This window comes from Malaclemys terrapin, chromosome 4, assembly GCF_027887155.1.
Source record: "Malaclemys terrapin pileata isolate rMalTer1 chromosome 4, rMalTer1.hap1, whole genome shotgun sequence".
Taxonomy (NCBI): domain Eukaryota; kingdom Metazoa; phylum Chordata; order Testudines; family Emydidae; genus Malaclemys; species Malaclemys terrapin.
The window spans coordinates 85697724-85722693 of record NC_071508.1 but is presented as its reverse complement, the minus strand read 5'-3'; the positions used below and the strand labels follow the sequence as shown (position 1 = coordinate 85722693).

Sequence of the window (24970 nt, the reverse complement as noted above, 5' to 3'; positions counted from 1 at the left end):
TGTGAAATGGCACCTTTGTATCTCAGCCTTGTCTCAAAGGGCAAATGACTTGTCCTTTTATAAGGGGTTTATTTTCCTTTGTCTTTGAAACTCAGGATGAATTGTTAATGAACTTGTTTGTTTTTAGTTCGGTGTTTTGACAGTTCTCAAGATGCCCAAGTCTGAGAGTCACCTTGTTACCCCTGTGCCTCCAGCAAGGGGGAGACTTGTGTGTGCTTAACTGTGTCAGCTCCCTGACTCCTCCAGCCTGTTAGCCACCCAAACAATCTTGTCTGGGCTATGCCAGCCCGTACTTTGCCTTGCAGATTAACAGTAGGTGTTCCCTGGTCCCTGAGCCCCTTTGAACCATTCCCCTGTAGTGTTCAGTCGCTTATCCACTGATTTGCTCCTAGTAATACCAGATATGCTGTCCCTAACGGAACAGTACACACACCAGCTTGTATGATTCAACTTCAGATCAATACCTTGTACAATACCACAGCACTGAGATATATCTATAGTGAAAACAAAAATAAGTTTTTTATCAAATATCAAGATTCAAGAGAGAGTAAGTTAAGGATAATGGAAGCAGAAGGGTTACATATAAAACAAAATACACAATTTCTAGAGACTAGACTAAATGAACCAAGCTAACCTCTTGTCTAGAGTAGGCTTATCTCCCCCAATGCTTTTTGCAGCATTTCCAGGCTGGTTTTGATCCCATTTTCATGAGTGTAAACTGTGTTCATTTACTTCATAGATGCAGGATAATAGGGTGCTTTCCTTGTCCCTCAGCTAGTCCAGTAAACCTTTGAAGTGCACCCCCAGATAAGGCTCTTTTCCCCCCTGCTGTTCTGCTCTTTCTGATAAATTGCACAATCCTTCATCTGCATGAAGGTGATTGTGAATGAGACAACACTCAATTTACATTTCAACAGATAGATGGGTAAACATATCTGGTCTGGCAAGAAACCAGTTTTTCACTTTTGCCTGGAATTAACACTTTGATGCAAACTATAAGAACACATTTCCAGTATCTAGTAGCAATACATACATTTGACAGCTTTTAGTGTAAACCTCACATGATATTCTTTATGGATAAATATCTTGGAAGTGATGTGCTATGGGTTGTGAGTTTCAGGTCTGTTAGGAACTGCTGTCACAGAATAGTAAACCCTTTGCAGCTGGTACCCAATGGGCCTCTGTGTCACATGTAGGTGGTGGTGTAAAAGGAGTGGAGTGATCTACTGCTTTGATTATTTGTTTCTCTTGCACATATTCATTTCTCATGTGCTTGAGGAAAGCGGCAGAGGGATGGGCTGAGTAAGGATGGTGTGTTTGAGAAGGGATGCAAAGCGCATTCTCATAAGAAAAGGGCTGCACTCTGTACTACAACAATGGTAGTGACCTGTGCTAGGAGTATCTTTTGTGAAAGGGTACCTGGAACACTTTCATCAGTTATATATTAAATGCTGCTTTGATTCCAGAATAGTGTTAGCAGTGAATAGGTACAAGGCTTTGTGAAAGGTATGAACTTTCCAGCATACATATTTTCCTGCCTTGGTTCAGTACTACTCAGCTTCATTATATACAGCAGCTTTCATTAAAACTGCATCACAAAATCCTTTATGGAACAGTCAATAAATGGGACCATGAAAGGATATTTAGAGAGGGTTTTTTTTTTTTTTTGTCCCCCCCGCCCCCGCAGAATAAAAGTATCTTCACATAACAGAGTGGGAGTCAGAAAACCTGACTTCTATTTTCAACTCTATCATGATGTCAGCTGGACAAATCTCGCTATCTTTCTCTACCTCAGTTTACCCATTTACAGGGAAGCATGTGATCCTTAACTGGTTGGCTAGTTGTAAATCCCTGCTTTGGGATTCTCTAATGGAAGGACTAATATAGCAGCAAAACGCTACCCCCATAATCAGATTGATTTATTCTTTCCATCACCGGTTACTTAAGAAAGTTGTGATTACTTTTGATAGCAAAGAGGGGTGTGGCTGCATTCGTTTCATTTGCTTAGCAGTGTCAGTCCTGGTGTGTGTGTATTAGTGTCCAACATCATGATAGTCTTGCAGTCTGACTCTGGCTCAACTGCTAAGGTAAAGTAATAGTAACAGATTCACTTTTCAAGTGCAGCAGTTTGTAATTCATAATGAATTATTTCCAGACTAACACATTGCCTTCCCTGGTAGCTGTGTACCTTGCTTTTTACTGATGTCAAATCGGCTTCATTTCAGAAATGATAATTTGTGCCTTCATTTTTGTCTGAAGGTCGCTTTCCTATGGCATATCTGGTGTCTCGTCAGTCTGGTGGAATCTGCTGGTTTTTGTTTTTACTTTGAATCCTGCTTACGTATATTCCCTTCACACACCGTCACCTTACCATACAACTGCTACTTTTGACCAATTTAAATAATAAAATCCTAAATCAGAGAATTTAGAGATGGAAGAGATCTATTAGGTGATTCAGACCATTCCCTGTGGTCATAGCAGGATTCTTTTTTAAATTGTATTCTTCACTTGGCTTTTTAAATCAAACAAGAGGTCTTCTGTTTCTGTTGAAAAACCATTTTACAGTCTGGTAGATCTCGCTTATTATTTAGATTTACGGCGGCTCTTAGAGGACCTAAACAGGGATCAGGGCTCCATTCTGCTAGGTGCTGTACAGATATGTCATGAAGATGATTCAGAGGTTGAGCTCTCTGGGACAGGTTTATGAGAAGACTCAACAGGTGGATGAAACAAGCAAATGGAGAGGGGATGGAAGAAGGATTAGTTAACAGTAAAATAAGCATGATTTTGCAAAATTAGCAGTAGTCTTGACTCAGCTGCCTAACTGTTGTCATCTGGCTGTGTTCTGTAGGCATAAGGGTGGAGGTGAGTCTGAAGGAGGGGTTTGAAGAAGGATAACTTGTTTTTTTTTTTATGCTTTCCCCTTCACCCTTCCTCCCTCAAATGCAAAAGTCTGTAGCTTTGTCTATGAATAAAGGATGAAATGGAAGAAGGCACAAAAATATTTGTGAAAGAAGTGAACTGGCCAGAAAGGCTGAATTCATTGGCAGGGCAAAGGAGGCATTCAATGGCCAAATTAGATCATAGAGCTGGAAGATAGGGCAGATCTAACCCTGGGGAAATCCTTCCTGATATTTACCCAGTTTTGTCAACTCTTACAAATTTATCACAAGTCTTGTGATATTTATTTTAGAGTCCTAGCTCCTGAAGTCAATTATCACATGAGAATCTCAATTTACTTTTTGTTTTTGTTTTAATGAAAGTTTTCAGCCTTCCTGGTTGGGATGGAAAAACTTGAAAATGAGACTTAAATGAACCCTACAAGAACCAGAAAGCCAACCCTCTCTTCCCCTCCCCCTCCCCCCATCAGATTTTATAAATATAAAATTTAACCTCATGATTTTAAAATATATTTTGTTTTTTGTGTGGGGGAGGAGTACACGTGATTTTTTTTTTTCCAAATGTTTGGAATTGGCAGTACTATTTACTCTAAATTTCTCCACGCTTTATCCAGTCTGGAAGGATGTAGTGTATTGTACTTATGTGGGGTTAATTTTATAAAGGGAGACAGACCTGGAAGCTTAATTTTTGCCCAAGCTTTGTTTTTTCACTCTCCCAACACAGACTCCCAATTTCCTGTGAAGGGTTCTGGGTGGCGTAGTCCTACAGGAATTACCTGTACGAAGTATTGCTATGATTAGAAATACTAAAGGGCATTCAGAACATTGTGCACATACTATTAAATTATATTAGAATTCTTAGGACCATCTTGTATGTGTAGATTAATTTTTTACTGTATGCACTGATGGGCTATTTTCACCTCCCTTTTATATGTTTCACAGGCATTAAGAGACCTCAGAACTCAGTAGGAGGGGAAATACCAAAGCAACCAACCGCAGTAGCTTACCTTCAGAAAGGGGAACTACACAAAAATGAGGAAGCTAGTTAAACGGAAATTTAAAAGGAACAGACACAAGAATTAAATGCCTCTAAGCTGCATAGAAATTGCTTAAAAACACTGTAGTAGAGGCTCAAACTAAATGTATACCCCCCCAAATAAAAAAAAAGGTCCAAAAAATGCTACCATGGCTAAACAGAGTAAGAGGCAGTTAGAGACGAAAAAGACATTGATTAAAAATTGGAAGTCAAATCCTACTGAGGAAAATAGAAAGGAGCATAAACTCTGCCAAGTCAAGTGTACAGGTATAATTAGGCAGGCCAAAAAAGAATGTGAAGAGTGACTAGCAAAAGACTCAAAAATTAAGTACATCATAAGCAGGAAGCCTGCCAAACAGTCAGTACTTTTAAGTAAGTACTTAAGGAGCACTCAAGGAAGAGAAGGCCCTTGCTGAGAAGCTAAATGAATTCTTTGCATTGCTGTTCACTGTGGAGGATGTGAGTGAGATTCCCACACCTGAGACATACTTTTTAGGTGGCAAATCTGAGGAACTATCCCAGATTGATGTGTCAGTAGAGGAGGTTTTGTAAGTAACTGATTAAACTAAACAATAATAATTCACCAGGACCAGATGGTATTCACCCAAGACTTCTGAAGGAACTCAGATATGAAATTGCAGAACTAATTGTGGTATGTAATCTATTGCTTAAATCAGTCCCTGTACCAGATGACTGGAGGACAGCTATTGTAATCCCTATTTAAAAAAAAAATGGGAGGGGCGGCTCCAGAGCAATCCTGGCAATTACAGGCTATTGAAGTCTAACTTGAGTATCAGGCAAATTCATTGCAACTATAGTAAAAAATGGAATTATCAGACACTGATGAAGAGCCAACATGGCTTTTATAAAGGGAAATTATGCCTCACCAATCTACTAGAATTCTTTGAGGCTGTCAACAAACATGGACAAATGTGATCCAGTGGATATAACTTTCTTGGACTTTCAGAAAGCATTTGACAAGGTCCCTCATCAGAGGCTCTTAAGTCAAGTAAACAATCATGGGATAAGAGGGAAGGTCCTCTCATGGATCAATAACTGGTTACAAGAAAGGTAACAAAAGGTAGGAATAAATGGTCAGCTCTCAAAATGGAGGGAGGTAAATAGCAGGGTCCCCCCAAAGCTCTGTACTTGGACCAGTGCTGTTCCACCTACTCATAAATGATCTGGAAAAAGGGGTAAAGGGTGAGGTGGTCAAGTTTGCAGCTGCAAACAAAACTATTCAAGATAGTTAAATTCAAAGTTGACTGTGAAAAGTTACAAAGGGATCTCACAAAACTAGGTAACTAGGCACCCAAATAGCAGATGAAATTCAGTGCTGAAAAATGCAAAGTAATACACATTGGAAAACGTCATCTCAATTATATATACAAAATGATGGGGTCTAAATTAGCTGTTACCACTCAAGAAAGAGATCGTAGAGTTATTATGGATAATTCTCTGAAAACATCTGCTCAATGTGCAGCAGCAGTCAAAAAAAAGCAAACTGTTAGGCACCATGAAAAAAGGGATCGATAATAAGAGGGAAAATATCATAATGCCACTATGTAAATCCATTGTATGCCCACACCTGGACTATTGTGTGCAGGTCTGGTTGCCCCATCTCAAAAAAAAAAAAAAATTAGAATTAGGAAAAATTTACAAAGAAAGGCAAAAAACCTAAATATTGGGGGACAGGAACAGCTTCCATATGAGCAGAGATTTAAAACACTCAGACTTTTCAGCTTAAAAAAGAGACAACTAGGGTGGGGAGGATAGATCTGTGAAATCATGAATGATGTGAAGAAAGTAAATAAGAAAGTGTTATTTACCCCTTCACATAACACAAGAACCAGGGGTCACCTAATGAAATTAATAGCAAGTTTAAAACAAACCTAAGGAAGTACTTCTTCACACAACTCAGTCATCCTGTGTTACTTGTTACCAGGGCATGTTGTGAAGGCCAAAAGTATAACTGGTTTAAAAAAAACCCACGAAGTTAGGTCCATCAATGGCAGTACAACCCCATGCTCTGTGTCCCTAAACCTTTGGCTGCCAGAAGCTGGTACGACAACAGAGTATAGATCACTTGATAATTGCCCTGTTCTAGTCATGCCCTCTGAAGCATCTGGTACCAGCCACTGTCTGAAGACCAAATACTGGACTAGATGAACCACTGGTCTGACTCCGTATGGCCATGCTTATGTTTTCAAAGCAGGTTAGCTGTATAGCAGGTTTGTTTTGGCTTTGTAAATAAAGTAGAGAAGTCCACTGGTCTCAAAAGCCAAGACACTCATCTTGTGTTTTCTTCTAGACCATCAATATTTTCAGTCCCTATAGGGAGTGATCCATAATAAATGAGAACTTCTTGTTTGTGTATTGAAAACAACCTTCTTTCAAAGCCTAACTGATCTGTTAAAATCTCCTTCTCTGTTTTTCGCAGGCTTAGATTCTTTTTGCCAGGTTTTATCCCAATACAAATTCTTTTTTGCACCGTTAGAAGTGCCTCAGGTTAGTGGTTACAGAGTGCTGACAAACCTGATGGCATGTGATCGTGTGTATTGGGCATTTTGTTTTCATATTGGTTACAAGCATTCAATTTTTTTTTTTCCTTTTAAGGTCCGTCTTCTTTATTGCATTATATTGTAAACAGCCCTGCTTGAAATTATCAACACTTTCTCTCCCTTCCTTCCTTCCCTTCCCCACAAATGACTTTCATTTCCTAAAGACATTGACTGTAATACATTTCACTGTGTAACATTTGTTGCTTATCAAAAGGAATGTGTATTGAATGGCTCCACTAATGCTATCCTGGTGCACTTTTTGTTTTAAACTTCCCCCAAGGTCCTATGCTAGTCTCTCTGTATCGGTGGCTACTAAGTGTGGCCAAGCTAACTTATGAACAACTTGGGCAAGCTTATGCTGACCCACCAAATGTTTAAACATTCCATCTTTTTTTGGAATGTTTATTTAAACAGCTCTTTTTAAAAAGGCAGTTTTTTTGTTTCAGGCATAAGTGGTCCCTCCCCCTCTTCTCTCTTCCCCCACCCGCCACTTCCCTGGAAAGGAAGCCTTGAGCAAATACTGGCTGTTGTGGTTCTCCCCTCCCCCCCCCCCCCCCCCCCCAGCTTCCAGCAGAAATTGATTTATTTGCACTAATGGTGCTGATCTTGGACTGATAGCCTCATATTGTTCATCTGAGCTACATGTTTGGTTAACACGTGAGTGCTGCCCGTACACAGTGCGTCCAGCTATGGCAATGACCGTATTGCACATAACTCTGTCATTCTCTCCTTCACCCTGCCACCAACACCAGTATATATATGTTAGGACTTAGATTTAGTCCACAGACAGAACATCTTTCTCTTAATTCTACAAAACCCACTACCACCACCAATTAAGCTCAAATGTATGTTTGTCTTTGTCTGTTGTTTCCAGAGCTGTGCAGCAATGCCAGCATTCCATATCTGGCTCACCCAGCTGGCAGTAGAAGCAGACAAAATGCCAAGATAGTTCTGAATGAGTGAGTGAAGTGATGCTTATGGCAGAAAGTGAATGTTACCTTGCTCACGCAGACATGCTCCATCAGTGGTTGCTCTGGTTGTGCTTGGTGTTACCATGACAGATGGTGATCTCTGAGAGTTGACTTCAGGTATCTTGTTACTGGTGGCCTTCATCTCTCTGAGGGATATGGGTTGGTTCTAGCTGATTACACTAATAACACTTCCTGCAGGAGGATGCCACCTCTGAGAACTACTCTGTGAAGGAAAGTTGCAGGGGAGTATAAGTGATGGGGGAAGGGGGGGAAAGCAGTTTTAAAGTGAGCCAAAACCTGCACTGATCTAATACCTTAACTTCGTATCAGGGAAGTGACACCTCTTCACTGTGTACAATTGAATAAAGTTTTATGTTCCTATTACTTGGTGGCTCACACAGGGGAAAAATAAAAAACCCCATGAGTGTATATTGTCATCTGCCCAGTTTTGGAGAGAGACTTTTGTCTGCTCTTCTAGCTACAGAGAAGGGGACATGATAAATAACAAGTGAAGGAAATTCTGAGTAACAGAATGGCCGTCCTTCTTTTTTTTTTTTTTGGTCAGCAATGATAACAACCTAAAAAAATCCTCTATAAGATTTCCTTTCTGAAATATGACTCTAAAAGACTGATGTCTCTCACTAACTCCAGGACAAATGTAATAGTATACAAGTAAAAACAGATTTTTTTCCCCACTAACTGCCAGTCCTGCAAATTCACCCCAGAGTTTGTGAGGCAAGCTGTGTTTTTTCAATATCCCCATTACCTGTAGTAAAGGTTCTAGGGTGCCCCATTGTCTCAGTGGATTTGCACAGGTGTAACTGATTGGAACTTGGTAAACAATGTGGTTGAGATGGGATTGTATTCCAACTTGTGCATCACTCTTTTCGTTGTCTCGGCTCTTTAGGATTAAAAACAGTGACAACTTTTATTTTTAGTCACTAAATACAGTAGCTAAGAATCTGATCTTTTAGTAAGAAGATGCTATTCTTATAGTCACTTATCAAAGTTGAAATGAACTTCAGATGTTGGATTTCTCAGTTGCTTTGTCCAGACTCAGCAGAGAATTACCTGGCCATTAAAAGCTACCCAAATTCCCACAGAGATCTATGCTGAGAACTGCTTAATAGTTAAGCATCAGTTGGCAAGCAGATATTTGGTAAGCTCACGCTGATGGTGAGTTGTAAAGCTTGACTTGGTACTGTGAAGTTGCAGACAAGCCCTACCACGTTGTTAATTTCACTTAAAAGAATTGCCAATCTAATGGACGTAATTTGTGGTAAGTAGGCTTGAATGTATAGTTAGGGCTGAAACGAGTGCCGCACAGCTTCTCTAGATCCATTCACTTATGTAGCTATGGTTTGTACCCTGTTATGCTCCTTTTCCCCCTCTTAAGCCCTGTGTATAGCAGAAAATGGGGTCCTGTCCAAAAAGTCTGCAAATGCATTTTCCTCACTTCCCCATGTGCCCCAAAACCAAATGCAATACAGGTTTGTGGACCAAACAGTATGCAGTATTCAACTCAGAAAGCCTACTTGACATCTGCTTCTACAGGACTGAATTACTATTTCTAAATCTGGTCACTGTTGCAATTTGGCTAGATCTACTCCTGCTGGCTAAATGTTTAAAGTTTGTGGGGAGGGAGCTGTGTTTTGAAAACTATTTTAAAACAAATGTTCCATCTCCCAGCGCACAGAAGGTTTAATGTTTGTCCAACTCCTTTGAATGCATTCATGGCTGCAGCTTCTCTTGCTGTATTTGGTAGTCCATTTTACCCATTAATTATCTTTTGCACATATAAAACATGTAAACGTGTTGTGTATGTGATGGCTATTATTTTGTGTTGTATTGCACATGTATCCTTGTGGGACTGGGCATTGGGGGCACCTTATGTACAAGTTCAGATGGTATAAGGGAAAATTCTAATCTCCCAACATCAAAGTTTAAAAGAAGACTGTACCTATATTTTTCATCAGCCCAGCAATCTAAGTCTGAGAAGCAAGAGTCCTTTTATCTTGAATTATTGGAATCAAAACCTCTCAATATGCATTTATGAGCTTTCTTCATGGAGCAGCCATAATGCTGGAAAGTGAGATTATTGGAAGACCTGTTAGTCAGCAGGTAGTTAAGACTGTAACTAGCTTTGCACTATAAACTAGACCACCTGATTTTTTGTGTGTGCGCTTTTCTACCAGAAGAGACTTTTATCTGGGGAAAGTTTTTGGGGTAATCTAGACAGCATGATTAGTCAGATTATTAGTACTAAAGATGTGCTATGCACTTCACAAATGATGGAGAAAGACACTGTTCCTGCCCCAAAAACTGAAAGTGACAGTTATGACAGTTTGAAAAACCAAACTTTTACCTTTTTGCCACATCATAACTTTAAAATAGTTTGACCTAGAGATTCCAAACTTGGTTTATTGTACTCCCCCCCTCCTCCCCCCCACCCGAATACCTTTTACTGTCTTGGGAAGGTTCTAGTAGGTTTGGAGTTGTTCAGTAACTTTGGGCCAAGGCTATGCGAAATCTTTAGGAGCTTATATCATCCACATATTGAGCACCATTTAGAAAGTCGACAGTTGAATCAAAAAGATATGCAAGATTTTAGATATCGCTAACTATACCTGCTATGACGTATGCCTCAGATGCTTCCTTAACCATCAGATCCTCTTCTTCACCCTTTCCTATGTGAGTCTTCTATAAAATTTCTCCTCTTACCATGCATACTCCTGTCCATCCCCATCCAACTTTCTATATACAATTATCAAACATGGTCCCCATTCTGCTATAAAGCACTAACTCCCTTCTGCCATCTTTGCTTTTACCTCTTCTTTCTCCCTCCCCTCCCCCGCCATTGACTTCCCAACCACTTGCTGCTTGGCTTCATAGAATTGTGCAGGGAGTATGCAGTGTAATCTAATTAAATCACCCTTGTAGTGGGGAGCTGGAGAGCAGAGAGTCCTGGCAGGCATGTGCTGGCAGGAAGACAGAAAACAAAATGTCAGGTAATTGGTGCAACAAAATAATGAATTCTATGGCCATGAAGTCTGAGTCCAGGGAGCCCTGATTGAGATGAATGGGGTAGATCGAACCACTGAGTACTTTTCTAGCTGTTGACAGTCTTGGAAAGATAACATTCAGTTGGTTTACATTCAGTTTGAGCTTCACTGCAACCAGAGAAACTTAATGAAAACTGAGATTCTAGAGTACAATTCCACAGCAATGGAATTGCAGAATACATGGGACTCTACTGATCAGAGTTGTATTTACATTAAAGGTTAGCTTGCATTATGGGGGAATGTGAGGGCAGAGGTTTCGTGCTTTTGAGAGGCCTTAAATATACATTTCCATAGCTTCAGACTTCTTTTTAAGTATAACGTTAACCCCGAATTTCTTTTGGGCTTGACTGGTGTTTGAGATAAAATATTCTTTTAAAGTTTGTTTCCCCCAAGTTACTAAAACATTCACAACATTAAATCTAACAAAGTTTTTTGTTTTTGTTTTTTGTCAAATAACTTTGCAACCACTATGGGAGACTAATGCAAAGGTCTGTAAACCAGTTTCCATCTGCTTTAATGTTACGCTACTACTATAAAATGGCATTTTGGAATGTGTCTTTCATACAGCTGTCAGTGCATAGCAGTCGCAGCCATGGAAAGGTTACTATAAGAGAGTAGGTGGGGACAGTAGACTGGGAGAATTGTAGTGGGCTGATAATGAGTAGTGGCATGGGGCACTGGTGAGCACTATTATTTCTAGGTTGTATAGAAGTTGGTTTTGAGCAACATTCTTTTTAAAAAAAGAGAAAATCAGTAGTGATGCAAGGAGAAAGTTCAAAGAGCTGGTGTAGGGGACTCATCTGTGTTCATCAAAGGGGATGAGGGGGGGAAGGGAGTGTGTGGATTGTGAGGGGGAACAGATATAGTGAGAGAGATGGCCAGAACTGATGAAATGGAGGATGTGGCGAGATGACCTCATGGCGATGGATGGAATGGCCTTGTAAACTCTTAGTATTTAAAAATAAAACACTGTTTAAACATGAAGGTTTCTTCTAGGGCTAGTTAGTAAAAAGAAAACACAACAGTTTTCTTTTGTGACTGTGTGTGTGTGTGTGTGTGTGTGTGTGTGTGTGTGAGAGCTGCTTTTTGTAGATTTCAAGTTTTCATTTAAAAAAAAAAACCTTTCAGGTTTTTGGTGAAAATTTTTCAGTTTTTCCACAAAATGTTGAAATTTCCCCCTGAAAATGCTGACTTTTTTCTCTCATTTTCATGCAGTTTTTCACCAGACAAACCCCATTTCTCAACCTGCTCTTTTGTTTTCCCCCTCCCTTCTTAATAAACTAGCACTGACGTACACATGCAGCTTGAAATCTAGTCAGTGTTGTGGTTTTTTTAAAGCTGTCACTTCCCCCTCCTCCCTTTCCAAGAGATATCTATTTTTTTTTCTCCCCGGTTGGTTTATTTCGGGCAGGGGGAATACAACCCCACAAACAACAAGGGTGACTGACTGACTATACAGGGGAAGCAGTACAAACGTATGGAGGGAGGCATTTTTTTTCTCCCTCCTACCCTTTTTCATTGCTAGGCCAGGTCTAGGCTACAGACTTTTACCAGCATAGCTATGTTGGCTAGGGGTATGACAAGGCAAGATTTGTGACCAGCATAACTACGCTGGTAAAAACCCCTATTATACACACAGTTACACTGGCAAAACTGCACTTTTGCAGATATAGCTTTTTTTTTTTCTTTCTGTGATGTGTGTGGTTTGGATAAGCTACACTGGCAAAAGCACAGTTTTGCCAGTATAACTGCATCTACCTTAGGGGCTTGTCTACACTAGAAAGTTGTGCCACTTTAACAATACTGGCATAGATAAAGCAGTACAACTCCCTTTCGTGTGAACACAGTTATGCCAGTATAGCTGTTACCTTATAGAAAGGGGGATAAGCTATACGGCATAAGGCATTTTTGTACCAGTATAACTGTGTCCATACTAGAGCTGCAATGGTATAACTACATTAGTTTAAAAAAAATCACATCCATAAGAGACATCATTATACCAGTACAAAATGTCTGTGTAGACCCAGGCCTACGAGCTCTTTGCTGATACAGTATAATGGTATAGCTACACGAGCAAAGCCTTCCAAATGTAGACCTGGCTCAGTGAATTCAAGACTATAGTTACAAGTGTTACTTGTAACACTTCTAGGTACTTTTGTCTTTTAAAAAAACAACTTTTTCCCCCACTCACGTTTGTTCCCTTCAAAAAGTAGGTTGGAAATGGTTTCAGCCTATGATGTTAGGTTTCCATACTACCATTGTCTCAGACTTCATAAAGAGGTCATTTACAAAGGAGGCTTTCAAGGGTTTGTAGGTTTAATATTTAGGAGTAAAACCCAGGATAAATTTTGAAAAGAGACTGGTGATTTTGGGTGCTTAAATTGATATCTTATGGGGCGGGGGGCTGATTTTCAGAAAATGCTGAGCACCTGTTCTCTGAAAATCAGATCCTTTTAAGCACCTTGGGTGCCCAACATGAGTCATTAGTCACTTTTGAAAAACATATCTAGATTCTTCATGGAAATCCAGCTCTGGCCACTGGGGGGGGGGGGGGGGAACTGAGCCCATTTAAAATACATTAATAGGTTCTTCTTGACTCTAACTAAAGAGCAAGTATCTGTTCAGTTTTACAGTATATGTCATGAAACAAGACATGCTTAAACGTTTGTGGAATGCAGATTCCCTTCCATGGGGAGTGACTCACTTTTATAAAAGCCTTGGGCAGAGAACTATATCTGGAAATATGATGCGTTAAAATCTGAGTCAACTTCCTCTGAAAATATGTGACATCTGTTCGCACATGCCTGTTAGCTACTGAGGGTGGACAAGATTTCACAGCTGTGTACAAATCAGTTGGTGGGGACTCCCCCAAACCCATGAACGAAAAGGTCTATCTCAGATGTTGTGGCAGGAGTCATTAAATCCCTTAAAACCAGACACAGAGCAAACAAAAGATTTTCCCCATCCATAGAATAAATATGCATTTTGGGGTTGAGGGATAGCTCAGTGGTTTGAGCATTGGCCTGCTAAACCCAGGGTTGTGAGTTCAATCCTTGAGAGGGCCACTTAGGGATCTGGGGCAAAATCAGTACTTGGGCCTGCTAGTGAAGGCAGGGGGCTGGACTCGATGACCTTTCAAGGTCCCTTCCAGTTCTAGGAGATGGGATATCTCCATTTAAAAAAAAAAAAAAAAAATTAAAGCACAAAGGAACCCAAGCCAACCAAGTTTCTATTATCCTGGGCACCTGAGGGAGACAAAGAGCTTGGCTTTCCCCTAAAGAAGAATCTTTAGGGTCTGGGAACACCAACACTCACTTTTGTCTTGGACACGTGAGCAAGAGTTGACATAGGTACACTTGTTGTGAGTAACATGCTGGGTGAGGCTACAGACTTCTATCATGTAAGAATTTTAGGCAATAGTGTCCTATGTAATATAAGCTTTGCCTACTTAGCAGTATTTGTAGCTGACGCATGTTTGAGATTAGCTAACTCTTATCTTATGCTTTCTCATAATAACTTAACCTTAAAGTAGTCTTTTATTTAAGATACTTAGAGCTGATTGTCCTCACTAGCAGTCAACACAAACATTACCTGATGTGCTGTAGAGATGTAAACTGTAAATGGAAGCTGGAATGAGGGAATGGTCTGATCATCTACTTGTGGATAAAGAACTGAAGCCTCCATCCTCCACCAGCATGGTAGCAGAAAAATATTAGCCCACACTAGTTAGGGCACCAGATGAACCAAAAGATCTGAGTGCTGGCAGGGCAAAATCAAAAAGGCAAATAGCCCAACCCTACAACAACAGTGTGTGGTTTTTTTGTTTTTTAGTTAATAATTGTAATCATCTGTGTCTTAGAATTCCCTGCATGGGGACAAATTCTATCTGCTGCACATGGCGGCAGGGAGGAGAATAAAATCTCTGTCAATTAAGCAAGTAGCACTAGCCTCTATCTCCAAACACCGTTCTAAACTGAGCACTTTTGCTAGCTTGTCATTCAAGCTTTGATTCAAATTTGCTGGGGAATGGGTGCTTTGAATGTTTTTCTGCAGAAATTGGGCAGAGAGAGACTTTATTCAGATGTATAAAATTGTTTATATTGCAGCATAATGAAATGACGACACCTGGAGCAAAGATCATTCTGCAGAATTTCCTCTTCTCTTTAAAACTCTGATAACTACACTGGGAGATCACACATGTATTTTAAAAAGTGAAATACAGTTGATACTCTTATGTACACTTTAAATTTCAGGCAGCCTGCCTGACTTGTTCTCTCTTCCCTATCGTAGTTCACTGCTCCGCTATGGTGGAAATCTGTCCCTTCAAAGTGCCATGAGTGTCCGATTCAACAGCAATGGAACCCAGCTGCTGGCACTGCGTCGGCGTCTTCCACCAGTCCTCTATGATATCCACTCCCGACTGCCTGTCTTCCAGTTTGACAACCAAGGTTACTTCAACTCGTGTACCATGAAGAGCTGCTGTTTTGCAGGCGACCGTGACCAGGTAATGGGCAAGTGGTGCCCTCCCAAGCTCATGTGCTAATTACTCTGTGCAAAAGTAGAGGCTTTCATGAGCATTTGAAAACAACTTTAAGAGCCTTCTCTGATTTGGGGGGTATTACTGAATCCAGAACACATGGGGGGGGGAAAGAGGGGGAGTTGTCCTGTTGCAATACCACACAATTGTAAGTGAAAAATAATGCACACCAAGGGGTGTGGTAAATTCTACATCTGAATAAAGTAATCTAAAATTAGAAAATATGTCTTCAAAGGAAACATGTAAATTAGCTCTCTGAAAGGTCCATTTGATCAATTTTCAGACCTGTGAATTAGACAATATTGTCTAGGTCAGAAAACTAAACTTATTATTTAAAGCCAGAGAAACAGGCTGGTAAAATCAAACATTGTGGGTATTTAAAATTCTTTTTTCTCAACTTACATGTCAAATTTTATTATTTTACAAGTAAAAACGAATTTTTACAACTACTGGAACCACAAAACCTGCCCAGCATGTGAGATTTCCCCTGATATCAATAATAAAGATTCTGGAATCGGAACTTTAATTTCCCATGCAGGAGATAGAATAGAGTCTCTTGTAACTATAAGGGCTCAGGCATGAAAACCTCTTTCTGTTACTGAAGTAAGTGGATATGACTAAGAAGCATAGGGAGTAGGTATGTTTGTGCATTTCTAATCAGAGTGCACAGAAGCAGTACTGAAGGCAATTTAAAAATTGGAGGAGTTTGCCCCAAGGAAACTTAAAAAGGGCAAAGAAATATATTGCAGAAGCAAACTAACCTGTTATACATTTGGAAACATGCCACTTCTTATGGGTCCATAATGAACAAACCTAAAGATGACACTAACTAGTTTTTTTTCCTCTAGAGGTCAGAGTAGAACTACAATTGGGACCCAGATAGACCTTTAGCATTATGCTTTTTGTACTTTGGGTGGGGGGCACATACATTCATTACTTTATGGGAAGAATGTGGGCATTCTTCACTGGGCCTCTTCTTTGCCTTTTGGAAAACCCGATAGGTTATCTGGTTCAGTTAGGAAGCTAGTATATAAGCATTAAATACAATATAGAATCTCTGAGCAATGGGAGATGCACTTCCTGATGAAATTTAGAGCAGGGAAGGAAAGAGGGAAGCTGAGATATAAAATGGAACATCATGAGACAATTGGGGCAGTCTTCCAAAATGGCAAACTTTTTTTAGGGTGTTACGGAAAACCTTTCACTGGTGCCAAAACATGTACGTGTAACTTAATCTTTGGTGTGGGGAAGTCTGTTAACTGCAGAAATGTCAAATATTACTGGGCATACTAATCATACCTAGTACATCAGTCAACCAAACTGAAGGAAAACTGCAGTGACTTTTTTTCACCACTGATTTAGAGGACTCCAAAAATAATGAATTGGAATATGAAAGTTCAAGAAACTACACAGCAATAGTTAGAAGTAAGTAACTGGATATGTTTTAAAATATCCAGTGATAGGAATTGGACATGTAGGTACTGTCACTTCCAATAGGAATTGCATCCTGGTAGGGCATATCTAGACATGAAGATAAGAGCTAGAACCTGCAGCCAAATCCACAAGGGATACAGGACAGGAGACTTCTGCAGTTCTTTGTAAGACAAATTCTGTACTTTGGCGGGTGTGTTGGAGTTCTTTGTTTTTGTGTGTTATATGTGTCCATTCATGAAACCAGAAAAATTACAGAATTTACAGAAAAAAGGCTTGGAAATTTGCTCCCATCTGTTTATCTTGGAGTGTTATGCTGCATCCTATTACTGTAGTACCTTAGTGCCTTCCATGTAAAATCAGTAGCAAATGAGCCTTTTCCCTTTATGGGGTCAGAACTCTGCTTTGGGTGGGGGGTTGTTTTTGGAGGTAGGAAGATGTGAGGAAGGGTTTGAAAATAAAAGGGATGTTCAATTTGTGAGTGTCACTTAAGATAGAAAGGCATTCTCCAGCTGCAGCTCTCTTTCTTGTCTTCTGGTATTTGCTAAGCAGACAATATGTATGATTCAGGCCTTGTTTTTAATTTTATGTTCAAGACATCTTCAGGAAGTAACTCAAGATTTAATATTTTACATTGGACCTAGTGATTAATACTTTATATGCTATTCCAATTTTCAATTAAAAATCCTGAGTATTGTACAAAAGTTGAGACCCTCTGACAAAGTTGTATTTGATTTAAAAGTTATACTCCTAAATGGAAAACATGTGGTTACCAAAGGCATACCTTAATAGGGCGTGAGATGGAGGTTGTGTTGAGGGGGCTGTACTTGAGAAATGAGTTCTATCGACTAAACTAGTGATTTTTTTAATTTCGTCTTTGGGAGCTGGGGCAGGAAAGAGACCATTCTAAGGGGTCTCAAAGATGAAGCATGAGGTACGGAACAAGTCATAAACATATTAGCAAATGATCGTGCAAAACCAGGAAAAAAACATGGAGGAAGAAAAGTAAATTTATTGACTGTTTAGAGATGGGGAAGAGGCAGATTTCCATGTCTTTGTCCTCCTTTATATTATTCACTAGTTGCTTAGTTTTACATATATATTGGGCTGATAGCTGAATATAAAGGTTAATTCCCACTAGAGAGTATAAAATACACTCTTCATTGTACGGCAAAAGTCCTAAATAACCAACATTGCTAAGAATGTAGTTTTGGTTAACAGAACTTGTAGATGATTCTTTGTCCAGACAGTGATGAAGATAGAAACTGTTAGAGAGTTTTATGGCCATCAGGCTCTACAGGTGTTCTTGTGTTTATCTCTTATTATTTTATAGGGCTTTGTGCTCTGGAATCCCATTCTCTCTGATAGACTCTGTTAACCATCTCATGGAACAGGGATAGAAAATGCTGTAATATTTGTCATTGAGAATGGGAACCTGCTGCAAGTGATTTGCATGCAGGCAAATGGTATTAAAGCAGGCCTGCTGCTAGTAAAATAGAAGCCTAATGTCGATGAGTTAGTATCCTTGTTCCTTGAAGCTGTAAAAAGTAGAAATGTTCATTCTTTAGCCTCACTATGAAATTGCTGAACTAAAAATCATACAAAATATAAACTGAATCTCAATCATTACTGAAATTGAGAGAAATGATATAAAAGTGCTTCACTGGTTTGCGTTCCTATTGGACTTAGATATTTTGGGCACGTAGGCTGTGACAAGAACATATCCTTTTTGTTGGGTAGAGGCTAGTTAGCCGTGCTTCTTTCTGTGCCCTTGGTTACAGGCCTTTGTGTTCCTATGAAAGCATCTGAATCATTCAAGTCTGAACACTAACATAACCGTTGTCCTTACGAACCTGTTGAAATAATAAACAGAATATGCAAGATTTTTCCCAGAAATGCCAGACCCTCAATCTAGTTTGCTCTAAATATCTGCATTCTTTTTAGTTGTGTTTTTTTTAATCAATCCATAATGAATTTCCATTTGTTTGGATTATAACGGATGATGATATTAGGGCCAGATTCTGCTACCCTTACTCATGTTGAGTGGTGTATTACTCTTCTTCAAATACCTAGGTTCTTATGGTGACCAAAGTCCAAATGAAAACTTTTATTGTTTGGATCCACACAAAATTCTGCCCTTGTCCTAGGTATTAAATATGAATACACTGTTCGCATGCCACTTACTAAGAAGAGACTCCTCTTCCTTTTACAGGAGCTCTGATCTTGGTCAGTGAATGAACACAATATAGTGTCTTGTTTGCCTTAATTAGGAGCTCAACTCAGCCCAGCCTAGCTGCTCACACACCCACAGAAGGAGTGTGGGGAAGGCAGATTGAATAGGCCCGACTTTGGCCTTAGTTACACCAATGAACCCTATCAACTTTAGAGGGACTGCCTGGATTTAAATGAAGAGCACAGTTTGTCCCAGTACATATACATTTAGTGGAAGGCATTTGTATCTTAGTGTTGGGTGGTGGTATAAAACCTGAAGATAGATAAACTTCCTGCTCATGATTCCCAGCTACAATATGTGGTGCAAATGAACAGAATGCCAATAACCAACTTTTATTAGTAAAATATACAGCTGGTTGTTGCTTGCTTCAATAAAAGGGTTAATTTGTATCCTGTGAATAGAACAAAAAGTGTCTTGAATCTATGGCATGCCCTCAGACATTACATCACCACTCAGCCTCTTCTGTTGACATTACACTGAAGGGGAGTTTCAGGAATGCATAACTTGCTGTACTGCAGACTGTTCAAACTCCCTATAAAGTTACAGCTTTCGTTATGTTTAACTCTGCACACTAAACTCTGGTTGGGGATAATATGATTTATGCCCATCAACTAATCAAAACATCAGCACTGCTCTCTCCCAAACCGGATTAGTTATATGGTTCCTAAGCCCCATAAATGGGGGGGTGTTGCTGTGGTATAGAAATCTAACTTTTGTTGTACTTTCCTGCATGCTTTCTAGTTAAAATGAATTTGTTTGAGGCAGTGATACTTCAGTGTCTAATTCTTTAAAAATTAAAGGAGCGATTTCCTCTCTAAAGAGTACGTGTAAGCTTTTCCTGTGTGAAAGGATGCCGGAGTATGAACCATAGCGCACAGCAACTAATTTCTCTTGCAGCATCAGGCCTTGAAATGTAAAGGACTCGGTGTGCAAATATGGGGGTTTTTTGGGGGGGTGGGGGGGTTGGACACTTCCTTACATAAAAAATAATTTAGTGTCTTACTAAATTTTGCAGAGATAAAATTGGTGTCTGTCAGCTTGCTGAATGGCTGGTCTTCATTGGTAAAGATTTTTTTATTTATCTTAAAAGCCTGTATTTGGAACTGAGCTTTGTATATAGAAGTTGAAGAAACACAATTCCACAGCCAAACATTGTCACTTTCAGTGTTTGCCATCCCATCCCATCCCATCCCATCCCATCCCAAAAGAGACTTCATGGGATCTGAGTCTCAGCAGAAGTGATAGAGAATGCCCCCTTTGATTCTGCTGACTCCCCCTCGTCTCCCTGCAACCTTCCTGCCCTGTACATTTCTTCTCCCTCATTTCTTGCAGACCTTTGTAGGAGAGCTTTAGTCCTCTGGCCACTGAGGTCAGCACAAAAGGAGCTGTGCTCCTTTTAGGCTCTGCAGGCAAGGAGCCCTGATTTCGAGTACTTTCAGAGGTTTGCAGAATTGGAGCTTCTTTTATGTATACTTTAGGAAATCTACAGTGTAAGGACTTCTCTCATCAGGATGATGGGTGTGGTCTGATCTACGCTTTTAAAAAAAAAAAAATTACCTGTTGCTAACAAAATAGGGGCCAGCGATGGGTACAGCTGAACTGGTACCGAATGCTGTTTAACTGCAAGTGTAGACAAGGACAAACTGTGTTCAGAATCAAGCTTAAAATCTGCCCTTTTCTAGATGGATAGTGATGAGAAGGCTAAGAATTTTGAATTCTCATAATTAATAGAATTTTGTAGTCACTGGGTTCAAGAGAGCAGGAAAAGCATGCAGGGTGCCTGCAGCTGTAGCAATGTTCAGAAATAGTCTACATCTACCCTTCTTCCTCTCTGCGTGCATAGAAACTTCTTCTTTGTTTTCTTTTGGACATAGTGGGAATATTTTCCTTGCTGCAGAAATCTGCAGTCATAGATTTTCAGCTACTTCGCCTGGTGATTAAAAATTCAGTTTTACTATGCAGTGAGTCTGCAAAATATTGATTGATAGGTTTTGATGACAGTTTTGTATGACAGGTCTTCAAAATTGCTCCGTGGACACTCAGTTGCTTTTAAGATTGGGGTGTGTGTTGGGGGTGGGAGTAATGGTTTGATTTGAATTTTCAGTGCAGTTCCGTATTCTCTGTTACACAGCCATCTGGCTTTTCTTGTCCAGTCAGTACAGTTCATTAGACCAGCATGTCTCTTACTGGGCAACAATCGATCAATTACTGCAGAGAAAGCCTTTGGGGATCTGTGTAAGTTGATCAGCACATGGTTAACAACAATAGTTGATAAATGTTTCCTTCTCCAACCGTTTTAATTGGACAAACATTGTATGCTTTGTAAACATTTATGTAAATGTTATAAATGGAGAAGATTCTTCTCTGCCCTTGACTTGCTCCTTGAGGATAAGGGGAGGTTATAAGGCCTGTTTAATTACTTAACATGGCTCAAACATGGGGTGGGGGGGAAACCAGCCTGGAAAACAGTTTCAGGTTAATAGAATTGTGCTGGTTAGTGTGAAAAAGGATAACTTTTTTTTTTTTTCTTTGAAGCCAGTGTTTTTGTTGTTACCATAACACTGAGGAGCCCCCTGTGCTGGGCACTGTACAAACACTGAATAAATGAAACAAGGCAATAGATGGATACAGACAGATCGATGGGGGTGTACAAGAACACAATAAGACAATATTGGCAGACTTTATGAGTAGTGGGTCTCATGCACCAGCAGCCTAATCATAGTCAAATTTGTGTGTTGAAAATCTCTCCTCTTGGTCACACTACATAGGCCTGCATGATTTTCAGTATGTCTTGTGCCTTGTCCACACCCGTGGCACAGCCATGTTAATGGAATTGGTTTTCAACATTAACCAAACTTAAAAGCCATTTTAGGACGCAAGGCAAACTTGTACAGTAGATTGGGGGCAGCGGGGGAGAGGGGGCTTGTGAATTTTCAAAGGCAGAATAGGTGTGTTGCATAAATCCTATATATTTTATTTAGAAAGCAAGACCCTGCCCTTTATGAAGTGAGTCTTGGAAGGCAAAAATCCCCACAGAAGAGTCATCAGACTTGTATTCTTTTTAGTCTTAGTCATGAATTTTATTTTGGTTTGTTTATATGCTTTTTACATAGAATGGCTTGGTTTCCTTTTGTTTGATCTTCTAGAGGGAAAGGTAGATTTGATATCTGGACTCAGGGAAAGAGATGGTGAAGCTGGGGAAAAAGGCACTTGTTACCTCAGGAGTACAGATAAGTTTCATTAAGTAGCAAATGTACAAATGTTCGCTTGACTGGGGACTGAAACTTGTATAAAATCTCCATGGGGGGTTAAGGTCAGTATAACTAGTATAACTAACTATTTTTCACACTCCTGAATGACATAGCTATACTGAAGTAAGTGTGTAGTGTAGACCTGGCCTTTAGCTATGACACCGAGTACATTTCCCAGACCTGAAGAAGAGCTCTTTGTAAGCTCGAAAGTTTCTCTTTCACCAACATAAGTTGGTCCAACAAAAGATATTACCTCACCCACCTTGTCTTTCAAATATCCTGGGACTGACATGACTACATCACTACATACAGCTTTCTATTCATAAGTTTTTCTAATCTAACAAATACTTCTAGGAATAATTTCTACCTGCCTCTCTCCATACTTTTGATTGGGTATACGAACTCCCCATTGAGACAGGGTAAGAAGGGGTTAATAGTCTGCCCTGGATACAGGTATTAAATCAGCTCTACTCCACAATCATAAGTGTCAAGCCAGGCCCTTTGGCTGGAGTTAGTAATAGGGAGGGAACAGTTATGAGGAGAGAGGCCTCAGAAGTGGCTGCCCTGATGAGAAAAACTCATATTGAGAGGCTTAAAGGGAGCTGGGTTCACGGGACTGCGGACTACAGCCAGGCATGGAGACAATGGTCTTGTGTGTAGAAGGGAAGGCTTGGTCAACAAACTGGTCTTGTCTGGTCTTGTCTTTCAGGGAAAGAGGGGAGCCTAGAATATGAACTATTTTTCCTGTCAGGCAGTGGTATTTTCCTGAGGGTTTTACTTTAATTTTTTTTTATTTGGAGACATTTCCCCCAACTAATTCCATAGACATATCCTTCTTCTTCGAGTGCTTGCTCATATCGATTCCAATCAGGTGTGCGCGCGCCGCGTGCACGATCGTCGGAGAATTTTCTACCCTAGCAACACCCGGCGGGTCGGCTGTGGAGCCCCCTAGAGTGGCGCCTTCATGGCGCTGGATATATACCCCAGCCGACCCGGCGCCCCCTCAGTTCCTTCTTACCGCCCCTGACGGTCGTTGGAACTGTGGAGCGCGGCATAGCTGTTCTCCACTCTCCCTAGCTTATTCTGTTTTGTAGATAGTTGTAGTTATAGTTGTAGTTGTTATATAGTTAGATAGTTGTTCAGTTTACTCTATTAATAGTTGTTGTTATATAGTTAAAGGGGATTAAGGGGGTTGTTCTTCCCCCTTTTTCCCCCGGCGCGTAGCCGGGCTCATGCCCAAGGCTCCCGGCTTTAAGCAGTGCGCGTCCTGTGCTAAGCCTATGCCCACAAGTGACCCGCACGACTCGTGTCTGAAGTGCCTGGGAGAGTCCCATCAAACAGATAAGTGTAAGATCTGTAAGGCCTTCAGACCGAGAACCAAAAAGGAGTGGGACTTTCGGCTTCGGCAACTCCTCATGGAGGTGGCACTTAGCCCGGACACTCCATCGGCGCGTCAAGCCCCAGCGCCAAGCGCCTCGGTGCGCAGTGACCCGGCGGCACCGACTGCCCCGGCACCGCGGGTGGAGTCGGACAAGCCTCCGCGGCACCAGACCCCTTCGGCACCGCACCCGCCGCAAGTGCCTCGGCGCCGATCGTTATCACCGGGACATAGGAAATCCCGTAAGGCGCAGGAGACTGCCGTCCTGAAGACGCTGGCCCCCCCGGTGCCGGGGGTAGAGCCGCGTCCACCGGTGGAGCACCAAAAGCAGGTGCCTCCGGCACCGTCGACTCCGGCTCCGAGGCCGTTGAGTCCGGTGCGGACGGGATCACCACCGCGGTCAGTGGTGGAACCGTGCCTCCCGTCGACCCCAGAGACCTTTGCGACAGCGAGAGACTTGATTGCTCTCACGGAGCCGGCACCGCCCCAACCACCGGCACCGTTGGCCCCTCGTCCGGTGCAATCCAGGGGGAAACCTGCCCTGATGCGCCCACCGTCTCAAGGACTGGAGCCACGGCACCGATCCAGGTCCCGAAGCAGGTCCCGACGCCGCTCGCAGTCCCGGCGCCAAATATCACCTCGGCACCGGTCGTACTCGCGGCTAAGATCATCGTCGCGGCACCGTTATGATCGTTGGTACCGTTCGACCTCGAGACGTAGTTCCCGGCACCGATACGAGCGACGCTCGACGTCGAGGGGCCGCTCCCGGCACAAGGCCTACTCGAGATCGCCGTCCAGGTCGGACTCTCGGCACCGACGCGGTCATCGGCACCGATCCCGATCTCGGCACCGGCACTGCATAGGGACCGATCATCTCCAGACCGGCACCGAACGGCACCATATCTTCCGGAGCTCATCTTGGCGCGGTCGGCACTGCCATGGCCATCGAGATCAGTGTCTCGCTCCTCCGATGGGGCATCGAGATCGGCATACCCCCCTCAGGGGCAGGCCAATGAACCGGACATGGGCCACTGGCAGGAGGTAGCGGAGGATCCCGCTCGGGGTCCTTCGCACTGGTCGTTCTGGACCCCGTGGGCGTACCACCAAGCACAAGGGGCTTCACCACCATCTGCCTCTCGCTCGGTGCACTCTGAGCGAAGGGCCCCAGAGTCCACCATCTCTCGCCCTCCTCCAGGGGGCATGGAGGCTTCCGTACCCGCACCACCTGACGTCCTGGACCCAGGGGCAGGTGATGCTCCGCTCCAGGGCTCATTGGACCAGGACCCGCCCTTGGATCCCTTGCCACCTGAGGCTTCTTCTTCATCTTCCCCAGATGAAGCAGTGGCGGGCACAACGAACACAGGTCCACCCCCGATAGATCTCCGGGCACACCAGGACCTATTACGTAGGGTGGCATGTAATATGGACCTACAAGCAGAGGAGATAGTGGAGGTGCAGGACCCCATTGTGAATATCCTCTCTGCGGATGCTCCATCCAGAGTGGCGTTGCCCCTGATCCGCACGATCCAGGCTAACGCCACTACGATATGGCAAACTCCTGCCTCTATTCCACCCACAGCCAGAGGGGTGGAAAGAAAGTACTTTGTCCC

The 24970-nt window shown here is 41.8% G+C and overlaps 1 protein-coding gene across 1 annotated transcript in view; it reads left to right on the top strand.

The window, feature by feature from the left end:
• Nucleotides 1-24970, top strand: part of DCAF5 (DDB1 and CUL4 associated factor 5) — a 103452-nt gene that overhangs the window by 39699 nt on the left and 38783 nt on the right. Inside the window, exon 6 of the mRNA XM_054026507.1 lies at nt 14821-15034. Coding sequence (XP_053882482.1) covers nt 14821-15034 — 214 coding nt within the window. The remainder of the gene's footprint in view (nt 1-14820; nt 15035-24970) is intronic.